A 21610-nucleotide genomic window follows, 5' to 3' on the forward strand; every position below is an offset into this window, starting at 1 on the left:
CCGAAGTCGGACGCTCCACCGACTGAGCCACCCAGGCGCCCCCATAGTCAGTCGTTTCTTGATGGGGTCGTATGGCGACAAGTGGCAGCCATGCTTGTGGGCGTGGCATAATGTACAGAGACGTTGAAGCCCGGTGGTTCCCCGAGACTAATGCAACATTGGGGGTCAACTAAGCACAAATAGACAAATTCAAAAACGAAAACGAAAATACTTGAAAGAACGTACATGAAAGAAACTATAACCACGAATTTTAACTCAGGAACATAAGAGAAGATTGGAATACATAAAAAGAGACGCTTTATTCTTAGCTAGGAAGAGTGAGCACCGTAAAGTGGCCAGGTCCCACAAAATCAATCTGTGAATTCCATACCGTCTGGGTCAGAACTCAATGGCTGAGAAATTGGTTTGGGTGTGGCGTGTTTGGGTTTTGGGTGGATTTTTGGCGATAGTGGTTACAGAGGAAGTGGATGCAGGTAGGAGGTGTTCAAAACCTTGGCAGAATGGTCCTTAACTTCATCTCGAAGAATAAACATGAGAGGGAATGAGAACATTCTGGAAAATGCAGGTAATGAGAGGGATAATGAAGTGGTGTAGTGAGAAACAGAACGGTCAGAATACAAACCCAAAGACATATGGCTGTGGGTATACGATGTAGATATTTTGAATCAGTAGGAAAAAAACGAGTTACCAAATTACTCTTCAGTGACCCAGAAGCCTGGAGGTCTTCCCCGCTCTCTCCTTACCCCTCCCATCCAGTTGCCACGAGTCGCTGCCCCCTCCATCCCTTTGGCTTCTGTTTCCACCACTGTCATCAGACCAGCTTCATTTCCCACTCGACTTACGGCAGCGGCCTCCTGACTCACCTCTCTGCATCCACCTGGGTCACTTCTTTTCAGTTACTCAATTTATTTTTTAATTTACAGCCAAGTTAGCATGCAGGGCACTAGTGATTTCCGGAGTAGATTCCAGTGATTCATCCCCTTTGTATCACACCCAGTGCTCATCCCAACAAGTGTCCTCCTTAATGCCCCTCCCCCGTTTGGCCCATCCCCCCTCCCACCACCCCTCCAGCAACCCTCAGTTTGTTCTCTGTATTTAAGAGTCTCTTCTGTTTTGTCCCCCTCCCTGTTTTTATATTATTTTTGCTTCCCTTCCCTATGTTCATCTGTTTTGTATCTTAAAGTCCACATATGAGTGAAGTCATACGATATTTGTCTTTCTCTGACTAATTTCGCCTAGCATAATACTCTGTAATTCCATCCACGTTGTTGCAAATGGCAAGATTTCATTCTTTTTGATCACCGAATAATACTCCATGGTATATATATATATATATACACACATATATATATATATATATATATATATATATATATATATATACACACACCACATCTGCATCCATTCATCCATCGATGGGCATTTGGGCTCTTTCCATACTTTGGCTGTTGTTGAAAGCACTGCTATAAACATTGGGGTGCATGTGCCTCTTTGAAACAGCACACCTGTGTCATTTCTAGTTCATTTTTCACATTATAGACAGGTGGCCTAAAAGCACAAGTAAAATGTGACTGCCCTCGCCAACCATCCTTCCAGCCTCCAGCTATGCCATTTTCTCTGTAGCGTATACCACAGTGGTTAAGAACTCAGGCCCAGGAAGACTGTTTACATGCTGCTTCATCTGTTAATAGCTGTGTGGCTCTGGGCAAATTAGTTTACTTCTCTTTGCATAAAACTGAGTTTCTTCGTTGTAAACTGAGAATAATAGTAATCTACCTCAGGTGTTTTTGAGGACTAAATTAGTTAATATATTTAAATCTCTTAGAACTATGCTTAACACATAAGCGATATATATGTATTTGCTATTATATTTATTATTACTGCTTTCTACACCCCAGCCATACAGCACCATGCTCCGTTGTTCCTGTTTGCAAAGTTTATTCCCACTTCTCTTTATTTGTGACTTTTTTATTTATTTCGAGAGAGGGTGCCAATGAACGAGGGGCAGAGAGAGAGGACAAGAGAAAGAATCCTGTGCGGGCTCTGCTCTGTCAGTGCAAAGCCCAAAGCGGGGCTCGAGCTCACCCGCCGCGGGGCTTGAACTCATGAGCTGAGATCGTGACCTGAGCAGAAGTTGGATGCTTAACCGACCGAGCCACCCAGGTGCCCCACCACCACCACTTCGTATTTTCTTAACTTCAGTTCAAACCTTAGATCTCCGTTTAAACAGTATTTTTCTTAGGAAAGCCTCCCCTGAGCTGCCCTCATAGCTCCTTGAATTTCTTCCCAATACTTCCATTGTTGGATTACTATTTTTAATAACTTGTTTAATGCCCAGTTACCCAAGAGGAACAGGAAACCATGGAGCCCCAAGGCCTAACAAAATGTCTGACACATGATGGGCATTTACTACATCCTTGCATGTGACTGACTCCTGGGGTGACTGGCTAAACAGTTCTGAGTGTGTGTATCAGTTCTCATAGCAAAATAAATTCCAAAGAGATCAAATAATGTCAAAATCAAACTGTGGAAATACTTTAGAACGGGTGGGGCTCTTCTCTCAAGATAGCAGTGTAGGAAAATGCAGAACTCAGCCCGTCCCACACAGACACGAAACCCTTAAGTGCACATGGGTCATTTCCCTCTGAGGAAGATCTGAAACTGGAAGAACAGCTTCTCCACAACAAAAGGCAGAAAGACCACAATGAGATGGGTGGGAGAGGCAGAGACAGGGTCTCACCCAAAACCCCACCCCGACACTGCAGCATAACAGTGAGGCTTCTCACCAGTCCAGTGCTTCTCCCAGAAAAGTGATGGGCTGGTGTCCCACTGAAGACACCCCTGTCCCTGGGACCTGACCCAGAGAGACGAGCCCCCAGAACATCTGGCTTAAAAATGCAAAGGGCCGACATCCGAGGGGCCCGAAGTGCTATAGGAAACCGAGATTCCCCTTTTAAGGAACTCACGTGCAGTCTCGCTCTACCCACGACCCAGCAGAAAAAGAGCAGTTTGGAAAGCACCACGGCTATAAAAGAAACCAGTTGATAATCTCAGAACGTCTGTTGGGAGAGCAAGGGACCATCGAAACTCTCCCTGGGGACAGAGGTGCTGGCAGAAGCCAACTTTGCACTCTCCGCCTACCCTGCTAGCACCAGTGGGTGGGCTCGGAGGCGGCACCCTCCTCCTGCGTTGCTGAGACGGGTGGGGGCAAGCGGTCACCATCCCATCCCACTGCCTCGAGGAAGCTGGAGAGCACACAAGGGTTCACTGCCCCCCTCCCTAGCTGGGGCGGGCAAGCACAACATCCATGGCATCCTCTCACTCCCTGGATAAAGCTGGGCAGTGGAGACAGTTGCAGCGCTCCCCCACTGGCCGGGGCTGTCATTTTCCCGGCTTAAAGCCAGCATGCGTGCACAGACAAGAAAGTCTCCCACGACATTCCTGAAGTCCACAGGGGTATAGTCAAGACACTTTCCCCTGCTTGTCTGAAGCCAGCAAGCATGCCCTACCCCATACACCTTGCCTAGCTAACGCCAGCAGGTGCATGCCGTCCACACGGGGGCCACCACTCAATCACCTGGCCCTGGTGGCCGAAGTGGCCAACAATCCTGAGCTCCACAGGAACGCTAACACAGTTCTTGGCAGACCACCACCATCAGGGCACTGCATAGACAGCAGACTGAAACACAGCCGTCTTCTGGAAAAAAGGCCTATGTACTTAGCTTGGAGCTTCAGTCTAAGGGACAGGCTTCGGGTTTCCCATGCATATATAGATTAAGGAGGTGCCCCCAGAGACCCTAAGCAGGGGCACACCATCCTTGCACACCCCCTCGGCCTTCCAGGTCTCAACTCTGAGAAGGGAGCTCTTACACTTATCTGGAACCCCAGTTTTTTACAGCTGTCACCCAGGGGGCACCTCTAAATCTCCTGGTCTGGAGGCAGCAGGGACTATGATTGTAGCCCCACAGGACTATATATACTTTTATATTTTAAAACTTTTTTTTTAAATGTTCAATTATTTTTGAGAGAGAGAGAGACAGAGCACAAGTCAGGGAGGGGCAGAGAGAGAGGGAGACACAGAATCCGAAGCAGGCTCCAGGGTCTGAGCTGTCAGCACAGAGCCCAACGGGGGGCTTAAACTCACGAACCGTGAGATCATGACCTGAGCCGAAGTCGGACACTTAACCGACTGAGCCACCGAGGCACCCCTATACTTTTATACGTTAAAAGCTGCTGCCTAAGAGTGTGCTTGCAGTCAACCTGAAACTCGGTGTAAATGAGATTCCTCTCTTGGAACAGGCAGGTCTTGGCACACCCTAACACCGGGGACATATCAAGAACGAATCAGGCGGTTTAGACAATTACAAAGGTTCAAGAGACAGCAAAGAGCAAGGTTGGAAGAGAAATTTCATCACCTACACAGGGCACTACTTGAAGACTGAGAGCTGTTTCACCTAATACATAGAAACACACCGGGAGTCAAGCAAAATGAAGAAACAGAGAAATATGTTCCAAACAGAAGAGTATGACGAAACCTCAGAAAAAGACCTTAATGAGATGGAGAAAAGTAATCTAAAAAAGAATTTAAGGTAATGGACATAAAAATGCTCATAGAACAGGTCCTGGGTGGCTCAGTTAAGTGGCCAACTTCAGCTCAGGTCATGATCTCACGTTTCACAAGTTCAAGCCCCACATCAGGCTCTCTGTGCTGACAGCTCAGAGCCTGGAGCCTGCTTCACATTCTGTATCTCCCTCTCTCTCTGCCCTTCCCCCACTCACACTCTGTCTCTCTCTCAAAAAGTGAGTAAACATTTGGAGGGGAAAAAATGCTCAAAGAACTTAGGGGGAGAATGGATGAACACAGTGCGAGCTTCAACAAAGAGATAGTATAAGAAAGGACCAAGAGGGGTTCAGTGGCAGGCTAGATGAAACAGAACAGATCAGTGACCTAGAAGACTGCAGTAGAACTCACCAAAGCAGAGTAATGAAAAGGAAAGAAGTTTTAAAAAATGAAGTTAACTTGAGGAACCTCTTAGACAACATCAAATAGAGTAACACTTACATTATAAGGTCCCAGGAGAAGAGAGAGGAGAGACCAGGAAAGTATTTGAAGAAATATTGGCTAAAAACTTCCCTCACCAGGAGAAGGAAATAGACATGTAGGTCCAGAAGGCTCAGAGGGTTCCAAATAAGAGGAGTCCAAAGAGATCCACACCAAGACACATTATAATTAAAATGTCAAAAGTTAAAGAGAGAATCTTAAGAGCAGAAAGAGAAAAACAAATTGTCACATACAAGGGAAATCCCATAAGGTTATCAGGAGATTTCTTGGCAGAAACTTTTTGCAGACCAAAAGAGAGTGGCATGGCATATTCAAAGTGGTGAAAGGAAAACATCTTTGAACTAGGAGTGCAGGCACATGTCAAATATTACAAAAGATTGAATCAGTAATCAGAAACCTCCTAAGAAAAGTCCAGGACCAGATGGCTTCATTGGTGAATTCTACCAAACATTCAAAGAACATTTAATGCCTATACTTCTCAAACTCTTCAAAAACATTGAAAAGGAGGGAAGTTCCCAAGCTCATTTTGCAAGGCCAGCATTGCCCTGATACCAAAACCAAAGAAGGACACAGGGAAGGAAGGAAGGAAGGAAGGAAGGAAGGAAGGAAGGAAGGAAGGAAGGAAGGAAGGAAAATGAAAGAAAATGAAAGTAAATAAAATTACAGGCCAATATGCCTGATGAACATACATGCAGAAATCAACAAAATATTAACAGACCAAAATAACAATACATCAAAAACATCTTACATTGCGATCAAGTGGGATTTATTCCAGGGATGCAAGTATGGTCAGCATCCGCAAATCGATCAAGACGGTATACACATCAGCAAAATGAAGGATAAAAATCATATTATTTTTGTGAATGCACAAAAAAGCATTTGAGAAAATTTAACATCCATTTATGAGAAAAACTCAACAAAATGGATATAAAGGGAATGTACTCCAACATCACAAAGGCCGTAAATGACAGACCCACAACTATCATCATCCTCAATGGTGAAAAGCTAAAAGCTTCTCGTCTAAGATCAGGAACGAGATAAGGATGCCTACTCATGCCACTTTGATTCAACATAGTGTTGGAAGTCCTAGCCAGAACAACTAGGAAAGAAAAAAATCAGTGACATCCAAATTGGAAAGGAAAAAGTAAAACTTTCACTATTTGCAGACAACATGATATGGAAAAAGACTCTACAAAAAAAAAAAAAAAAAACAACTGTCAGAACTAATAAGTGAATTCAATAAAGTTACAAGATACAAAATTAATATACAAAGATCTGTTGCATTTCTATACACTAACAAAATATCAGGAAAATCAAGAAAATAATCCCACTTACAACTGCATTAATAAGAATGAAAAACTTAGGAATAAATTGAACTAAGGAGGTGAAAGACCTATACACTGAAAACCACAAGACACTGATGAAAGAAATTGAAGATGACACAAATAAATGGGAAGATATTTTGTGTCAGGGGTTAGAAAAATCAATGTTGTTAAATGTCCATAAACCCAAAGCAATGTACAAATGCATTGCAATCCCTGTCAAAGTTCCAATGACATTTTTTGCCGGATTGGAATAATTCCATAACTTACGTGGAAGTAACCACAAAAGACCCCAAAGAGCCAAAGCACAGTGTTAAGAAAGAACAACAAAGTCAGAGGTTACTGTGCCTGGTTTCAAATGGGATTATAAAGCTGTAATCATCAAAACCGTGTAGTATTGCCACAAAAATGGACACAGAGGACAATGGAACTATACATGGGGATAACCCACAAATAAACCCACATGTATGTGGTCAGGTAATTTTCAACAAAGGAGGCAAGAAAATACAATGGGGAAGAGGCAGTCAGTCTGTTTAGTAAACAGTGTTGGGAAAATTGGAGAGCTACCACACACAAAATAATGAAACTGGACCACATACAAAAAATTAACTCAAAATGGATTCAAGACTTGCATGTGAGACCTAAAGCCATAAAATGCCCAAGAAGAAAACATAAGCAATAAGCTCCTTGACATCAGTCCTAGTAATTTTTTTTATCTGACTCCAAAGGCAAAGGAAACAAAAGCAAAAATAAACAAACGGGACTACATCGAACCAAAAAGCTTCTGTACAGCAAAGGAAACCCTCAACCAAACAGAGAAGCAACCTATGAATGTCAGAAGATATTTGAGAATCATATATCTGAATAAGGGTTAACGTCCAGAATATATATATAGAAAGAACTCGTATAACTCAATAGGAAAAATAATCCAGTTAAAACATGGACAGAGGATTTGCATAGACATTTTTGTACAGAAGACACACAGATATCCAACGGGCACATGAAAAGATGCTCAACATCCCTTATCACCAAGGAAATGCAAATCAGAGCCATAATGAGATAGCACCTACACCTGTCGGAATGGCTAGTATCAAAATGACAAGAAATAACAAAATGTTGGCAAGGATTTGGAGAAAAGAGAACCTCGTGCATTGTTGGGATTGTAAATTGGTGCGGCCGCTATGGAAAACCACTTGGAGGTTCCTCAAAATTGAAAATAGAACTACAGTATGATCCAGCAATTCCGCTGCTGAGCATCTGTCCAAAGAAAACAAACACTAATTCAGAAAGGTGTGTGTACCCCTTTTGTTTCATCGCAGCACTATTTTCAAAGCCAAAGTGTGGAAACAACTTAAGTGTCCGTTGAGCGATGAGTGGATAAAGAAAATGTGGCTTATATACCCAGTACTGTTCAGACATAAGAAAATATTGCCATTTGCCACAACATGATGGACCTTGAGGGTATCCTGCTAAGTAGTGTAAGTCGGAGCGAGACAAATACTACAGGACTGCACTTACATATGTAATCTAAAAAACAGGACAGAAGCCCAAGAGTCATAGATACAGAGGACAAGTCGGTGGTTGCGGGAGGGGACGGTGTGTTTTGGGGGGAGTGACACAGGATCAAGAAGTACATACTGTGAGACTCTTTATTTTGGCTCGGGTCACGATGTCACGGTTGTGAGACTGAGCCCCACATCAGGCTCCTCGCTGAGGGTGGACTCTCTCTCTCCCTCTCTCTCTGCCCCTCCCCTGCTCGTGGGCATGTGTGTGTACTCTCTCTCAAAATAAACATTAAAAAAAATAAGATAAAAATGGAGAGGGAGGCAAACCATAAGAGGCTCTTAAGTACATCCAAGTGACTAAAATGAAATAACTGACAACTCCACTGACCACCAGATGCAGGGAAACCGGATCACTCATCCACTGCTGGTGGGAACGTAAAATGATACTGCTGCTCCGATAAAATGGTAACTGCACGCCTGGCCATCCGCCCCAAAGAAATAAAAACTATGTTCACACTAACACCTGTCCACAGAGGTGTCGGGCAGCTTTATTTGTCACAGCCCCAGGCTGGAAACAACCCAGCTGTCCTTCAACAGGTGAATGGTTAAACTGGTAATCCATACAGCGGAACACTGTTCTACAAGAAACAAGAGCAGACGATTGATACGGCAACAGCCTGAGGGAATATCCGGAGAATTGGGCTGCACAAAAATGCCAATACCAGAAGGCTACACACTGAGTCCATGTATGTAGCATTTTGAAATGACAAAATTATAGAAAAGGAGGTTGATTAGCGGTTGCCAGAGGTCAAAGAGAGGGTCGGGGCTGGAGAGAAGTCAGTGTGGCCACAAGAGCAGATGAAGGGTCATCGTAGTGAAGAAAATGTTCTTCTGTGTGTTGACTGTATCCACTTATCTGATGATGTTTTGCAAGATGTCATCAGTCACCACCGGAGGAAACTGAGTAAAGGGTACAAGAGATCGTTCTGCATTATTTGGTACCATTGCATGTGAATCTTCCATTATCTCGAAATACAAGAAACTTTTAATGTAAATAAGGGGCTTATGGGGACACGCATTTGTTCCTTGTATTATGTGTTATGGACCGCAAGACTGGATGTTCTGTGTCTTTTGCTGATCTGTTCTGTTTCTCGCTGTGGTGCCTGTGCTTAATTGTCTTCCTGTTTCTTTCGTTCCTGCCCGTGCCCTGCCCAGACCTCATCGCTGCAGTGGAGCACAAATGGAACTCTCTCTGCTACTCTTCCCACCTGATCTGGAACTAATTTATCTTTGTCCTTCTCCGCTGCTGGCATTGCATTTCGGTGCGCTGTTCCATGCACAAAAGGGGTGGAGGCAAGGGGGAGGAGACTCCCCTGGGCAAATGCAGCCCTTGCTGAAGAGCCTGTGTTCTGTTGATCTTCCTGATCTCCTTAAGGCTCTGAGACACAGCTCACTCCTCCCTGCCGAAGTACATTCAACTCTGTGGGCTTAGGGTTGGTCCCTCTGTAACATAGTCCCCTGAAAGAGTCTGCCCTCGAGACCTCCTTCCCTGTGCGTAAGTCTCCCCAAGCTCTAGAGGAGCTTCTTTTGGAGTTGGCCTTACCTGTCCCCACTACTCTGCTGTCACTAAATTAACGTTTTTAATGAATTTCTAATGTAATAGTCTCAGTGCCACTGCTATTTCTGAGAAGTAGGATTAGAAGGTAGGATTAGGGGACATGGGGACCATACAACACCTGAATCTGGTGTTTCTTTCTCCAACTGCCTCTTTTCAAAATATTTGGTTTAAATCTGTAACCCTTTTTGTTTTGTTGCAGCTGATCATCTTTTTAGCAGTTTTGTTTTGTTGTTGTTGTTTATTTTGTTAGAGATTTGAAGGAGGAAGAATCCATGAATCTGCTTTACTCATTAATCGAATTCTTACCTATTAGTTTTGTAATTATGAAAAGCAGATGCTTTTCAAGTATTTCTAATATTCAGCAAAAACTCAAAGACCTTCTGGCTTTAGTTCTCAGTCCTGCTTCATTAAAAAATGCCTAGAGATCACATTTTGAAATAATTTTTTTCACTATTCTAAGCTTTCTTTTTGGACTGATCTAAGATTTTGTTTACTGCTGAAGTCCATCTTGAGTGTTTGGAGAGTTTTAACCCTCGTTGTTTTTCTCCTGCTTGAGCAAAGACAATTACAGAATAATATGATGCAAAGTAACAGGATGACCACATCTCATTCTTCCACCCCTATTACGAGAACCTTTTATGGATATTGTCCTAAGAGTTCCAGGCTACAGGGTCCATTTTTGTTCTTGGTTATAATTACTTGGAATTATCGTCTCATTTTTTATAGGAACCAACAGTGAAAGAACCTGAAATTACCACAACCCTTCAGATACATTTCTTTGGAAAAAGAGGAGAAAGAAAACTTCATTATAGAGAATTTCGAAGGTAAATGTAAATATTTATATTCATTTAGGGAAATTTATAGCTAAGAGGTTACAAAACAACTGAAAATACTCCTTTCACAGATCTGCAGACAGTAACACTGAACATCATATGCAGAACTATATAGTATTTATCTCTGAGAACAAAACCTATGAAATATAAACTAAAGTACTCTGCTCAAAAACATCTAACCTATATGAAAAGTAGTATCTGTTTTATAGCATACCATAATTTTTTTAAGTCAATGCTGTCATAGATGTACAGAGTTGTCCGGTAACACAGGTCACTAATGTACTGGTTTGGAGTTGGGGAGTAGGTGATCAGGGAAGGCTTTCTGAAGGAAATGGTGCATAAACTGAACCTTGACAGATGAGCAGGAAATACCCAGGCAAAAATGGTTTGGCGGGAAAGCATCTGAGGGAGCGAGAACAGCGTTAGAAAAGACGTAGAGGCATGAAAACGTACGGTTTGTAAAGGGAATTATAAGCAGTCGCATCTAGAGTAGCAAATGGAAGGTGGTGTGGTAAAAGGTGAGAAGAGGAGCTGGAGAAGGGTGTGCTTGCCTGTGGAAGATTTTGTACTCCACGGGATCAAGCCTGAATTGACTCAGCGATGGAAGATCCTGAAGGGTGATGCCTGAAGGATACCTGGTCAGATGTGCCCATCGTTGTGTGCGGTAGCAGAATAAAGGATAGATTTTATGCGAGAGAAGACCATTCAAATATCCCAGACAAGAAATGATGAGAGCCTTGAACCAACGTAGTAACAAGGATTTTGAAGTGGGAGAGTTTTTAAGACATAGTTAGGACATAAGATTGTAGGACCCAGAGGCGCCTGGGTGGCTCAGTTGGTTAAGCATCTGACTCTTGGATTCGGCTCAGGTCACGGTCTCACAGTTCACGAGTTCAAGCCCCACGTCGGGCTCTGAGCCGACAGCCCGGAGCCTGCTTGGGGTTCTCTCTCTCTCTGCCCCTCCCCTGCGCACGCTCTCTCTGTCTCTCAAAATAAATAAATAAACTTAAAAAGAAATTTTGTAGGGCCCAGTGATTGAGGAATGAGGAATGCCCAAGTTTCTGAATTCTGTCCAATTATAATGTACCCCATAGCTGAACTCCAGGAAGTCATTTAACCTCTACAATAGTTTTTCTCGACAAACATTTTTTAAAATGTCTTTTCTTATACTTGAAAAATATTACTGTCTCAACACTTCTTAAAATTTCAAAATAAATACCGTGATTTAAAGCCAAGCCAGGCTATTATATCAGCTGTACTTATTCAGACTAATACACCACTTCCCCTTCACTTTAAGATTCCCTAAACTAGTTAATTTTAAAGGTGTTCTGGGAAGCAAATGAAATAGAAGTATTTATAAATAAATTAACTAAGAAATGTAAAAACAGTTAAGAGTATCTATTAAAACAATTAAATATTTACTTTATGTAGATTCCCAAATTGTAATGAGTGGGGAAAGGTTTAACATTAGGTAGGAAGAAGTAAGGGACCTCCAGGAAGGCAGGCTGCAGCTGCAAGGGGGAAACTGGCTGAGGAATTGGCAAAGGCAGCAGAGAGTTTGGGGAAAAAGAGGTGAAGATAAAAGTATTCTGGACCTGCCCAGTCTAGGTGCCATGCATGAAATCTCACAAACTTTCTGATAAGGTCCCAATAAAAAGTCAGGGACAAAAATCCTCAGCGGCCACTCAGTTGCGACCCCTCTCACTCTTGAGAGCTTTATACTTTCTCTCAATAAACTCTATTGCTTTACTCAAAAAAAAAAAAAAAAAGGTGTTCTAACTTTAATTTTCTTTAAACAGAATAATTTTATTTAAAATTCTTACTTTAAAAAAAATGTTTATTTATTTTTGGAGACAGAGACAGAGCATGAGTAGTGCAGGGGCAGGGAGAGAGGGAGACACAGAATCGGAAGCAGGCACCAGGCTCTGAGCTGTCAGCACAGAGCCGGACGCGGGGCTCGAACTCACGGACCGCGAGATCATGACCTGAGCCCAAGTCAGATGCTTAATTGACTGAGCCACCCAGGCGCCCCCAAAAAAATTGTTTCAAAGAGATGTTTGTCCTTGGTGTCGGCCACCTTCTTCCAGCTTCTCTGATAAAGGGATCTTGTTTTAGAAGGTACAGCTTATTAGTTTCAAGGAAAGGCAAGGAAGGTGCCACCAAGTTATAGCTTTGGGGCTACTTAAAACTTTTGCCTGTAGACGTTAGCTTCTCATTTAGAGAAACAGTATCGACTGTGAAAAAAACATATTTGTGATTTAGACAGACCTGGGTTCAGATGTGGAACTTCATCATTTACTAAGTGGGATTTGATGAACAAGCATCTTAAGCAGAGGCTCCATTCTCTGTTCCTTCATTTGTGAAGTGATGATGATAAATATCTACTTAATAAGGTTATATATGTATATGTTAATTTATTGTGTGATTATCCATTATTCATTATCATATGTTATTGTATCCTATAGTGCATCATATCATATAATTATTATATTATTCATATAATGAATGTTGATTAATATATAATGATTAATATGTCGACTTACTCTATACAAGGGTCGGGCTCTAAGTAGGCACTCGTAATAGGATGTAGACACCGATGTCGGAAGGGGGTAAGAGAAACGAGCAGAAGAAGAACAGTGGCGGTGTCATGAAATATGGAGCCACTACTGAGGCTCGCACACGAAGTCCAAACCGTGAGATTCCAGGCACTTGCTAAGAACACACCGCACATGTGGCCGCGCGTTCTGGCAGGCACCATGAAGGGGGTACACGTCAGTTACCCAACTCACCGTGTGCCTGAATTGGAAGCTCACTGGTTCGGCATGAGGGGTTGGGGGGGGGCGGAGACGTTCGGTGCTCATCACGAGGTCAGAAAGAAATCTTCCGAAGGGGCTTTATAAAAAGGACACTGCGTAACATAAAGAATCATACTCTTAACAATTATAGTAAGACCAGCGATAAATTCCACGGGCTTTTTTTTTTTTTTTTTTTTTTTTACAGCATCCTGTCAGTAGAGAACAACTAAAGTCACAGTTTTAAGCAAGGAGGCATACTTCACTTCAGCTTCTAAAATTCAGCTGCTTTTTCTTTAAAACCGCTTGAAGCTTTACTAAGCAAGTACAAGTACTAACAATTAAATGCCACAGTCTGAGAAGTTGGTAGCAACATAAAAGGGAGAGAACACGGGACATGAGGTCCAAATGGCTGTAAATCCTGGGTGTGCGATTTATTTAGCTGTATGGTCTTGGGAAAATCATGTACCTTTTTCTAGTCTTTGTAAAAAGATACATGGCAATATTTGTCCTGCCCACTTTAAAGAGTTGTGAGTAAATTTAGGGGCACCCGCGTGGCTCTGTCGCTTACGTGCCCGACCCTTGATTTTGGCTCAGGTCGTGATCTCCCGGTTCGTGAATTCAAGCCCCACGTTGGGCTCTGCACTGTGAGCACGTAGCCTGCTTGGGATTCTCTCTCTCCCCTCTCTCTGCCCCTCCCCTGCTCACTTGCTCCTCTCAAAAATAAATAAACTTTAAGATAATACATTTTTAAAAAGTAAATTTAAAAATTACAAATTATAATTTTAAAATAATCTAATAAAGGAAAAGAGCAAATCTCTAATTCATGCAAATATCCTCCTTCCTAATCATTTTTCTTTCTACTCTCATTTACATTAATATACTATCCCCCAACATGAAAAGTCTGAGGTTGATCTGAGAATTAAATGAGATAATATAGGTTAAAGTATACACAACATAACACACGGTAAGCATTCAGACTACGTGCCAAACTCACGTCACCTTAGTTTTAGAGTTTCTAGTGAGTTTGTTTCCCAGCTCCCAGATCTGTCTCCTTACTGAAGTCTTTTCCTCTGGCTTCTTCCTCTGTTTGCATTTCCCCAGCTCTCTTGGCCAAGAGACTTCTTCCACTAAGAGTTTCCTCAGTCTCTTTTCCCAAAGGCTCCTTGATCCAACATCTAAAGAAAAAAATCAAAACTAAAAGTATATTCTCATCTTTTCCCCCAAGGACTGACTGCTTTAAAATTCAGAGAGAAGGATTTTTCAAGTTAGAACAGAAAGCTGGATACTACTTGTATTTTTCATCAGAGATGACAAAGCTATTTCCTACTTTATTATCAATTTTTGTATTTGAAAATTCAGTAGTGTCACTTTAAGACAAAATATTGAGAACTTGTATCAGTTTTATGAAGGATCCCTAGTCCTTATAAAATCTGCTGAAAATGCTCTAGTAATATAATTAAACTTATGAACAAATACAAAATTAAAAAGCAAGAATTAATATATATAAAGTGTCAAGAAAAGGCAAGGCTAAAAACACATTTATTTTGCGATCTTAGGAACTGCATCAGGAGACAGACATTAAGGCAACAACCCAGATCATGGTTCAAAGAGACAAAGGAGCTCAGATTTGTAAAGGCAAAGGAAGGGGGCGCCTGGGTGGCTCAGTCGGTTGAGCGACCGGCTTCGACTCAGGTCATGATCTTGCGGTCCGTGAGTTTGAGCCCCACGTCGGGCTCTGTGCTGACAGCTCAGAGCCTGGAGCCTGTTTCGGATTCTGTGTCTCCCTCTCTCTGACCCTCCCCCGTTCATGCTCTGTCTCTCTCTGTCTCAAAAATAAAATGTTAAAAAAATGTTAAAAAATGTTAAAAAAAAAACATAAATGTTAAAAAAAAAAAAATTTAAAGGCAAAGGAGGAATTTTAGGCACATTACATAAGTTGGGGGGTTTTTTGTTTGTTTCTTAGGTCGGTTCTGGCAGGCTTAGGGTAACACTGTCCCGTACGCGATTCGTTGCCAAGATCAGTGCTGGGCAGAAAGTCCGTTTTCGTCCATTCTCGCATTTGACACACACTCGTCTAGAATGCTTGCAGTTTGGCAACAAGCCAAGGTTAGCATTCTTCCAAGAACTGAGCCGGGAAATACTCATAGGCCCTACCTCTTCACTGTCCTCCCCACTCCATTTGAAGTGACTTTCTTCCTCAGTGCTTACTCTGTTCTATTGTTCTTTTATCAATAGGAAAAGGTAGGTCAAATTGAACCAGTCAATATTCCAGATTTTGTTTCATGCATTATTAATTTAAATTCTAGAATTCGTTATAAGTTTAAATACTTCACACAAGAGAATTTAGAAGTTTCTGGAACAAAAACATTTCTTAGTAAATGTAGACTTGACACTAAGGAAAAAGCAATTATTTGAAAATCTGTTTTACATCCTGTAAAACAGTAATTTTGTTTAAATCTCCAGGTCAATTTTTACTTTACAAAATATTGATGTTTCTATCTAACTGTTGGCCCTAAATTCTTATCATACCTGATAATATGCAGAAATCCTGTACTAGACAGGCTCATTGTGTGATACAGCCAAAACACAGGGAATTTAAGTTAGAAAAACGTCATCAGAAATGTGTTAAGTTATTGCCATTCCACAGAAGAATTTAACTGATGTACTGTAGACAGACTACTGCTGTGTTCAGATAGTTCATGTTTTTAATTTCTCAGGAGGAGTCCAAAGTTGCATAATGTCGGTAGGAATTGTCAACCAGTGTTATCCGAACCCAATGATTACTAAGTAGGTAAAGTCGCATGTCTGAATGCAGGAGACATGGCACATTCAGAAACGAGACGTTCACCGTGGCTGAAGCAGAAGTAAGAGCGGAAGCTGGGAAGATCAGCAGAGGCACAGCGGTGAAGGCTTTCGTGCCTTGTGGAGAAGGGCCGAGAGTCACCAAAGACCTTGAAGCAGGGTGGGGGGAGGCGGTCATCGCATCGCATCCGGCAGATTGGCCAGGGAAATCCAGCAGAGGGCAAGGAGATCCGTCGGAAGCCGTTGCATCAACAGAGCAGAAAGGGCGGTGATCAGACCGAGGTGGTGGCGGCGGGAACAGAAATGAGTGGAGCATCCGAGGGATTATTTAGGAGAAGGGAGTCAACAATAGTGGTGACTGACGGGATGAGGAGTGAGGAGCAAGTCCAGGCCACCGCCTGCTGTGTGTGTGGAGCCGGTGAACAATGTGATACCTGTTCACTGAGGCACAACCCGAGTAGGAACAAGCTCAGCAAGGAAGGCGATGCATGCAGGGTAGACATGCTCAGGGGGAGCAGAAGGCAGATTGCAGTGGGGCGAGGAGGGGGGGAGGGGTAAGAGTGACCACAGCACAGGAAGTGGGGGGCAGGAGGTGAGGAGGGGGGAGGGGTAAGAGTGACCATAGCAAAGGAAGGGGGGCAGGAGCAGGAGGGGAATGAAGAGGTTTCCACACGTGTTTGAACGATGATGTAAAGAGGGAAGGACTGAATGCAGGAGTGAATGGGAGTCAGCAGAGCAGCAAGGCCCCTGAGGAGGAAGAAAATAGAGGTGGAATTCAGAGTGCAGGTAGATAAATCAGCCGTCAGCGGGAAAGGGACTCCTCCTGCCACTGGGACAGAAAGGAGACGGGGATGAGTGTTGTTACATCCCTGGGGTGACAGCCAGAAAATGAGAGAGCGTCCTAAGCAGTGACCTCTGGTTGCTCTGGGAACTGGGGGCAAGCCGTGTGCTGAAGACAAGCAGCCATGGGATCGATTTGTCGAGAACGAACGCAAGTTGAAACGGCCACTGTGTGAAAGAACGGAAGAGAGCCCCCTGGCCTAGCGGAAGGGTGTTGGCAGCGTCGAGGACCCGGTCACGGCTGCGGACCGTCCGTTTATGCCGGTAGCACTAGGCACAGTTTCTGAGGGATTTTCTTCAAGGTCCCCCCGAAGAAGGCCTTCGACGGCCCGAGGAAGCCGAGGACGTGGAGTCTGGGCTTGATGAAAAGGATGAAAAGGGAGGTGGTTACCTGCAGCCTCGGTGCCATCACCGCGGCGGACTGCTGAGTACTTCCACGCGCTTGGCCCTTGTCTGGGTATTTCACATATATTATTCCCCCGGTCCTTGGAAAGCGAGGCAGGAGTCGGATGAGATTCATAAGGGACTCCGTCCAGGGTTATATGTCTTAGAAATTGAAGACATGAGGTCCAGACCCAGGTTTCTCTTTAAAGGCTTCAATAGCCACAAAGTTCCTAAAAGGAGTTGTCCCACAGTTCCCTGGTAGGTGGTTGGGTGCGTTGAATGGGATTTCAAGGAGCTCGCGCTAGACCAGGTGACCGAAGGGACAGAGCCAAATTAAGTAGACACGACCACACGTCGAGGGAAACGGATCAGTTAACGAGGGAGCATGTGGATAAATCTGTGATCTGTTGGGGCGCCTGGGCGGCCCCGTCGGTTGAGCGTCCGACTTCGGCTCAGGTCGTGATCTCACAGCTCGTGGGTTTGAGCCCCGCGTCGGGCTCCGTGCCGACGGCTCGGAGCCTGGAGCCCGCTTCGGATTCTGTGTCTCTTTCTCTCCCTCTGCCTCTACCTCGCTCATATTCTATCTCTCTCAAAAACAAATAAACACTTAAAATTAAAAAAAAAAAAAGAAATGTTATTGCCTGAATCCCCGAATAGCACTTTCATACATTCAAAGCTGTCTGTAAGCAGTGTTGTGCTAATAAATACACGTGACAGTCTGCTCTCGGGAAGAACAGCCTGATTTGTAGCATTTGGTCATAAGTAACGTCAGTACTCTACCAGGCCAATTTCAAGCTGCCATATGTGAAATACAGGCGGGAAAACGTGTGTAGACAATTCTCAGAGCTGGCGTGAGCCAGCTCCAGCACCCCATGACCTAAAGAATTTTTAAAAATTTTTTAATGTTTGATTTTTGAGAGAGAACGCACGAGGGAGAGAGAGAGAGAGAGAGAGAGACAGAGAGAGAGAGAGAGACAGTGGGGGAGGGGCAGAGAGGGAGGGAGACGCAGAATCCGAAGCAGGCTCCAGGCTCCGAGATGTCAGCACAGAGCCCCACGCAGGGCTCGAACTCACGGACCGCGAGATCGTGACCTGAGCCGAAGTCGGACTCTCAACCGACTGAGCCACCCACCCATGACCTAAAAAATTTTTTTAAAAATCAGGTAAGAAAAAGATTTTTTTCCCAATGTTCCCACCTAATCCACTAATTTATAAACTGTTTAACTTGTTCAGAATTTATCTGGAGACTTTATACGGTATGAATTCTTCAATTCATGTATTTATGTCCAGTATCATGTTCCATAGTTTCCAGTCATAACAAGATCGATAATTTTAGAGTTAGGAAAGATGGCATCCTAACATATACTTTTGTTCTTCAAAAGTAACGCAATGAGTGAGGTGCCCGGCTGGCTCAGTCAGTGGAGAACGCAACTCTTGATCTCAGGGTTGTTCGAGCCCCACACTGAGTGTAGGGATGACTTAAAAATAAAATCTTCAAAAAACTAAAACAAAACAAGTGTAATTAGTAAGATGAAAGTAGCTGAAGCCAAACAATGTGTAGTTTAACAGCAGTTAAATTTTTTAACGATCCTAATAAGTTGAATGTCATCACAATATACAGTATAATAAAACTCGGTAAAACAGAGAACAAGGTATATCAGTAAAAGGTTTTGTTGATGTGTTAGCCCCAACTGGAAATGCTTCAAGTGGTAGATAAAATTCTGCCTTGACCCGGAAAAACATGGCATTGATAAATCTGTGTCTCCAGTACATTCAGAAACTGTTGCAGGTAACAGACTCTTACCCATCACACAGATAGAAGCCCAAGATCAAACTCCCCCATGCTTTTCAGGTTTATGGGATAAGCGTAGAACCGAAAGCAAGTCGTTTAACAGTGACTGTTTTTCTCCCATTGAACTGGAATAGACCTGTTTTTTACCCCATGTATAATTCCATTAAATTGTGGCATGAGGGTACATTTCTTTTAACATGTAAAAAGGTGAATAAAGCAATCTTCAACGTATTAAAACACATGGAGATTATACTTTTCACATGACTTAGTTTATAAATAAATGAAGTGCAGTGGTTTTGAGTTCTTGTTCAAAGACAGTATTTTTTTAATCTGATATCCTTTCAACTTGTACTTTTCTAGGGAGCTGTTGATGAGAGTTTGCTCAAAGTGCCATGTTTTTATTTTAAAAAGAATGTTGAGTCATATATTCACATGTTATTGTCCAAATGATTATAAATATTTTCAAGTAAATCTAAGCTTTTGATGTAAAGCCATTGATTACTTGATCAACTTTGGTATCCAAAAATATTAGGAACCATTAATTATGATTAACATTCTTTTTTTTTTTTTAACATTTATTTATTATTGAGAGACAGAGCATGAGCAGGAGAGGGGCAGAGAGGGAGAGACACAGAATCCAAAGCAGGCTCCAGGCTCTGAGCTGTCAGGACAGAGCCCGACACGGCGCTTGAACTCATGAACTCCAAGATCATGACCTGAGCCGAAGTCGGACGCCCAACTGACTGAGCCACCCAGGCGCCCCTAATTATGATTAACATTCTAAAGGCAGTAACCCAAGTGAATTTTAAGTTTCTCTGATCTTGATAATTTTTCTGCATTGGAAAAAAAACTGTTACAGATGCATCAGAGCAACGTTTTACCTAATTTTTATAAATCTCTATCAGAAGTAGGTTACCAAGTATAAGTTGCACAAATTGAGTATAGAGTGTGACAAATTGGAGCAAGTATTAAGCAGCTTCTCTGGGGGCACCTGGGTGGCTCAGTCGGTTAAGCGTCCGACTTCCGCTCAGGTCATGATCTCACAGTACGTGAGTTCGAGCCCCGCGTCCGGCTGTCCGCTGCCCGTGCAGATGCTGCTTCGGATCCTTCTGTCTCCCTGTCTCCCTGCCTCTTCTCCACTCATGCTCTCTCTCTTTCAAAAATAAACATTAAAAAAAATAAATAAAAAAAAAGAGTTCCTGGAAATGAAGAGGAAAGCTCTTGAGAAAGACAGTGGTACATGCCAAAAGTTAGAACAAATAAATTTTTTTTTAAATCAGCTTCTCTTCATCTTCTCCTCCCCACACCCCTTTCACCACACTAATGCTTTGTTTGACTCAGCATGTCAAGAGGCCAGCCGTTCCGTGGGTACCGCCGAAGGTGCCTCGCGGGCCTACTGACAATATTAAAATCGAATGCCACTAGTTCCTGACATCAATTTTATATTTTAACATTTAGATTTATGGAGAATTTACAAACAGAGGTCCAAGAAATGGAATTCCTTCAGTTTTCTAAAGGCTTGAGTTTCATGAGAAAAGAAGACTTTGCCGAATGGCTACTTTTTTTCACTAACACTGAAAATAAAGACATCTATTGGAAAAATGTAAGAGAGAAGTTGTCAGCAGGAGAGGTTCGTATGCCTTTTTATTATGCTTTTGGTAAAGATGAAATCATGTTCAAAACATTTATATAATTAAATAAAGTAGCTTTCAAAGTAACCCAAACCATGTTACTCTCTTATTTGAGTGTAAAATCAAGGTGAGAAACGGTGTTTACGTTTTCTTATGAATGAATTACTGCCCAGATGGAATCAGTGTTCCAAACAGGAGTTTTGCATTTCCGGCAAAGTCAGTAATAACAGCGTCCACTGTCACCACTGTTGTTCTGGAAGTCCCAGCCAGTGCAAACTAACAGAGTCAAAGAGTATGAACATTTGCAAGGGGGGACAGTCGGCTGTGTGTGCATAGATGTGATTCTATGCCTGCAGAACCCAAGAGAGTCGCACTGAAAAGCGATTAGAAACAGCCAAAATTCAGTGAAGTGCCTGTTACACTGCTAGGATGTTAGCAGTAGCTGCCCTGTGTGCAAATTACAGGTTAGAAAAGGTAACGGCAGGGGCACCTAGTGGCTCAGTCGATTAATCCTGATGTCAGCTCAGGTCATGATCTCACTTGTTCGTGAGATCGAGCCCCACATTGGGCTCTGCACTGACAGCGTGGAGCCTGCTTGGGATCCTCTCCCTCTCCCTCCCTCCCTCTCCCTCTCTCTCTCTGCCCCTCCCACATTCTCCCTCTCTCACTCTCAATAAGTAAACATTAAAAAAAAAAAAAGAAAGAAAATGTAATGGCGTGTGTATATACACACTTTCTTTTTTTAATGTTTACATGTGTATATGTTTATATATATGTGTATTAAGTAATGATTGCCAAACTATTAATGATTAATATACTGTTGTAAGATTTGAAGTGATTTTTTACTTTATATATTGCTTTTACTTTATTGTTCCAAAACATAGTATTGGAGTGGGCATGTTTTTATATAATTTTTTCTTTTTTTTTTTAATGTTTATGTATTTTTGAGAGAGACAGAGAGTAAGCAGGGGAGGGGCAGAGAGAGAGGGAGACACAGAATCCCAAGCAGGCTCCGGGCTCTGAGCT

The 21610-nt window shown here is 42.8% G+C and overlaps 1 protein-coding gene across 1 annotated transcript in view; it reads left to right on the forward strand.

The window, feature by feature from the left end:
* The window catches only part of MICU2 (mitochondrial calcium uptake 2), a 141409-nt gene that overhangs the window by 111816 nt on the left and 7983 nt on the right, over positions 1-21610 (forward strand). Inside the window, exons 8-9 of the mRNA XM_060637551.2 lie at positions 10234-10331; positions 20412-20583. Coding sequence (XP_060493534.1) covers positions 10234-10331; positions 20412-20583 — 270 coding nt within the window. The remainder of the gene's footprint in view (positions 1-10233; positions 10332-20411; positions 20584-21610) is intronic.

The sequence above is a fragment of the Panthera onca genome, chromosome A1 (genome assembly GCF_046562875.1).
Source record: "Panthera onca isolate mPanOnc1 chromosome A1, mPanOnc1 haplotype 2, whole genome shotgun sequence".
In the NCBI taxonomy this organism is placed as follows: domain Eukaryota; kingdom Metazoa; phylum Chordata; class Mammalia; order Carnivora; family Felidae; genus Panthera; species Panthera onca.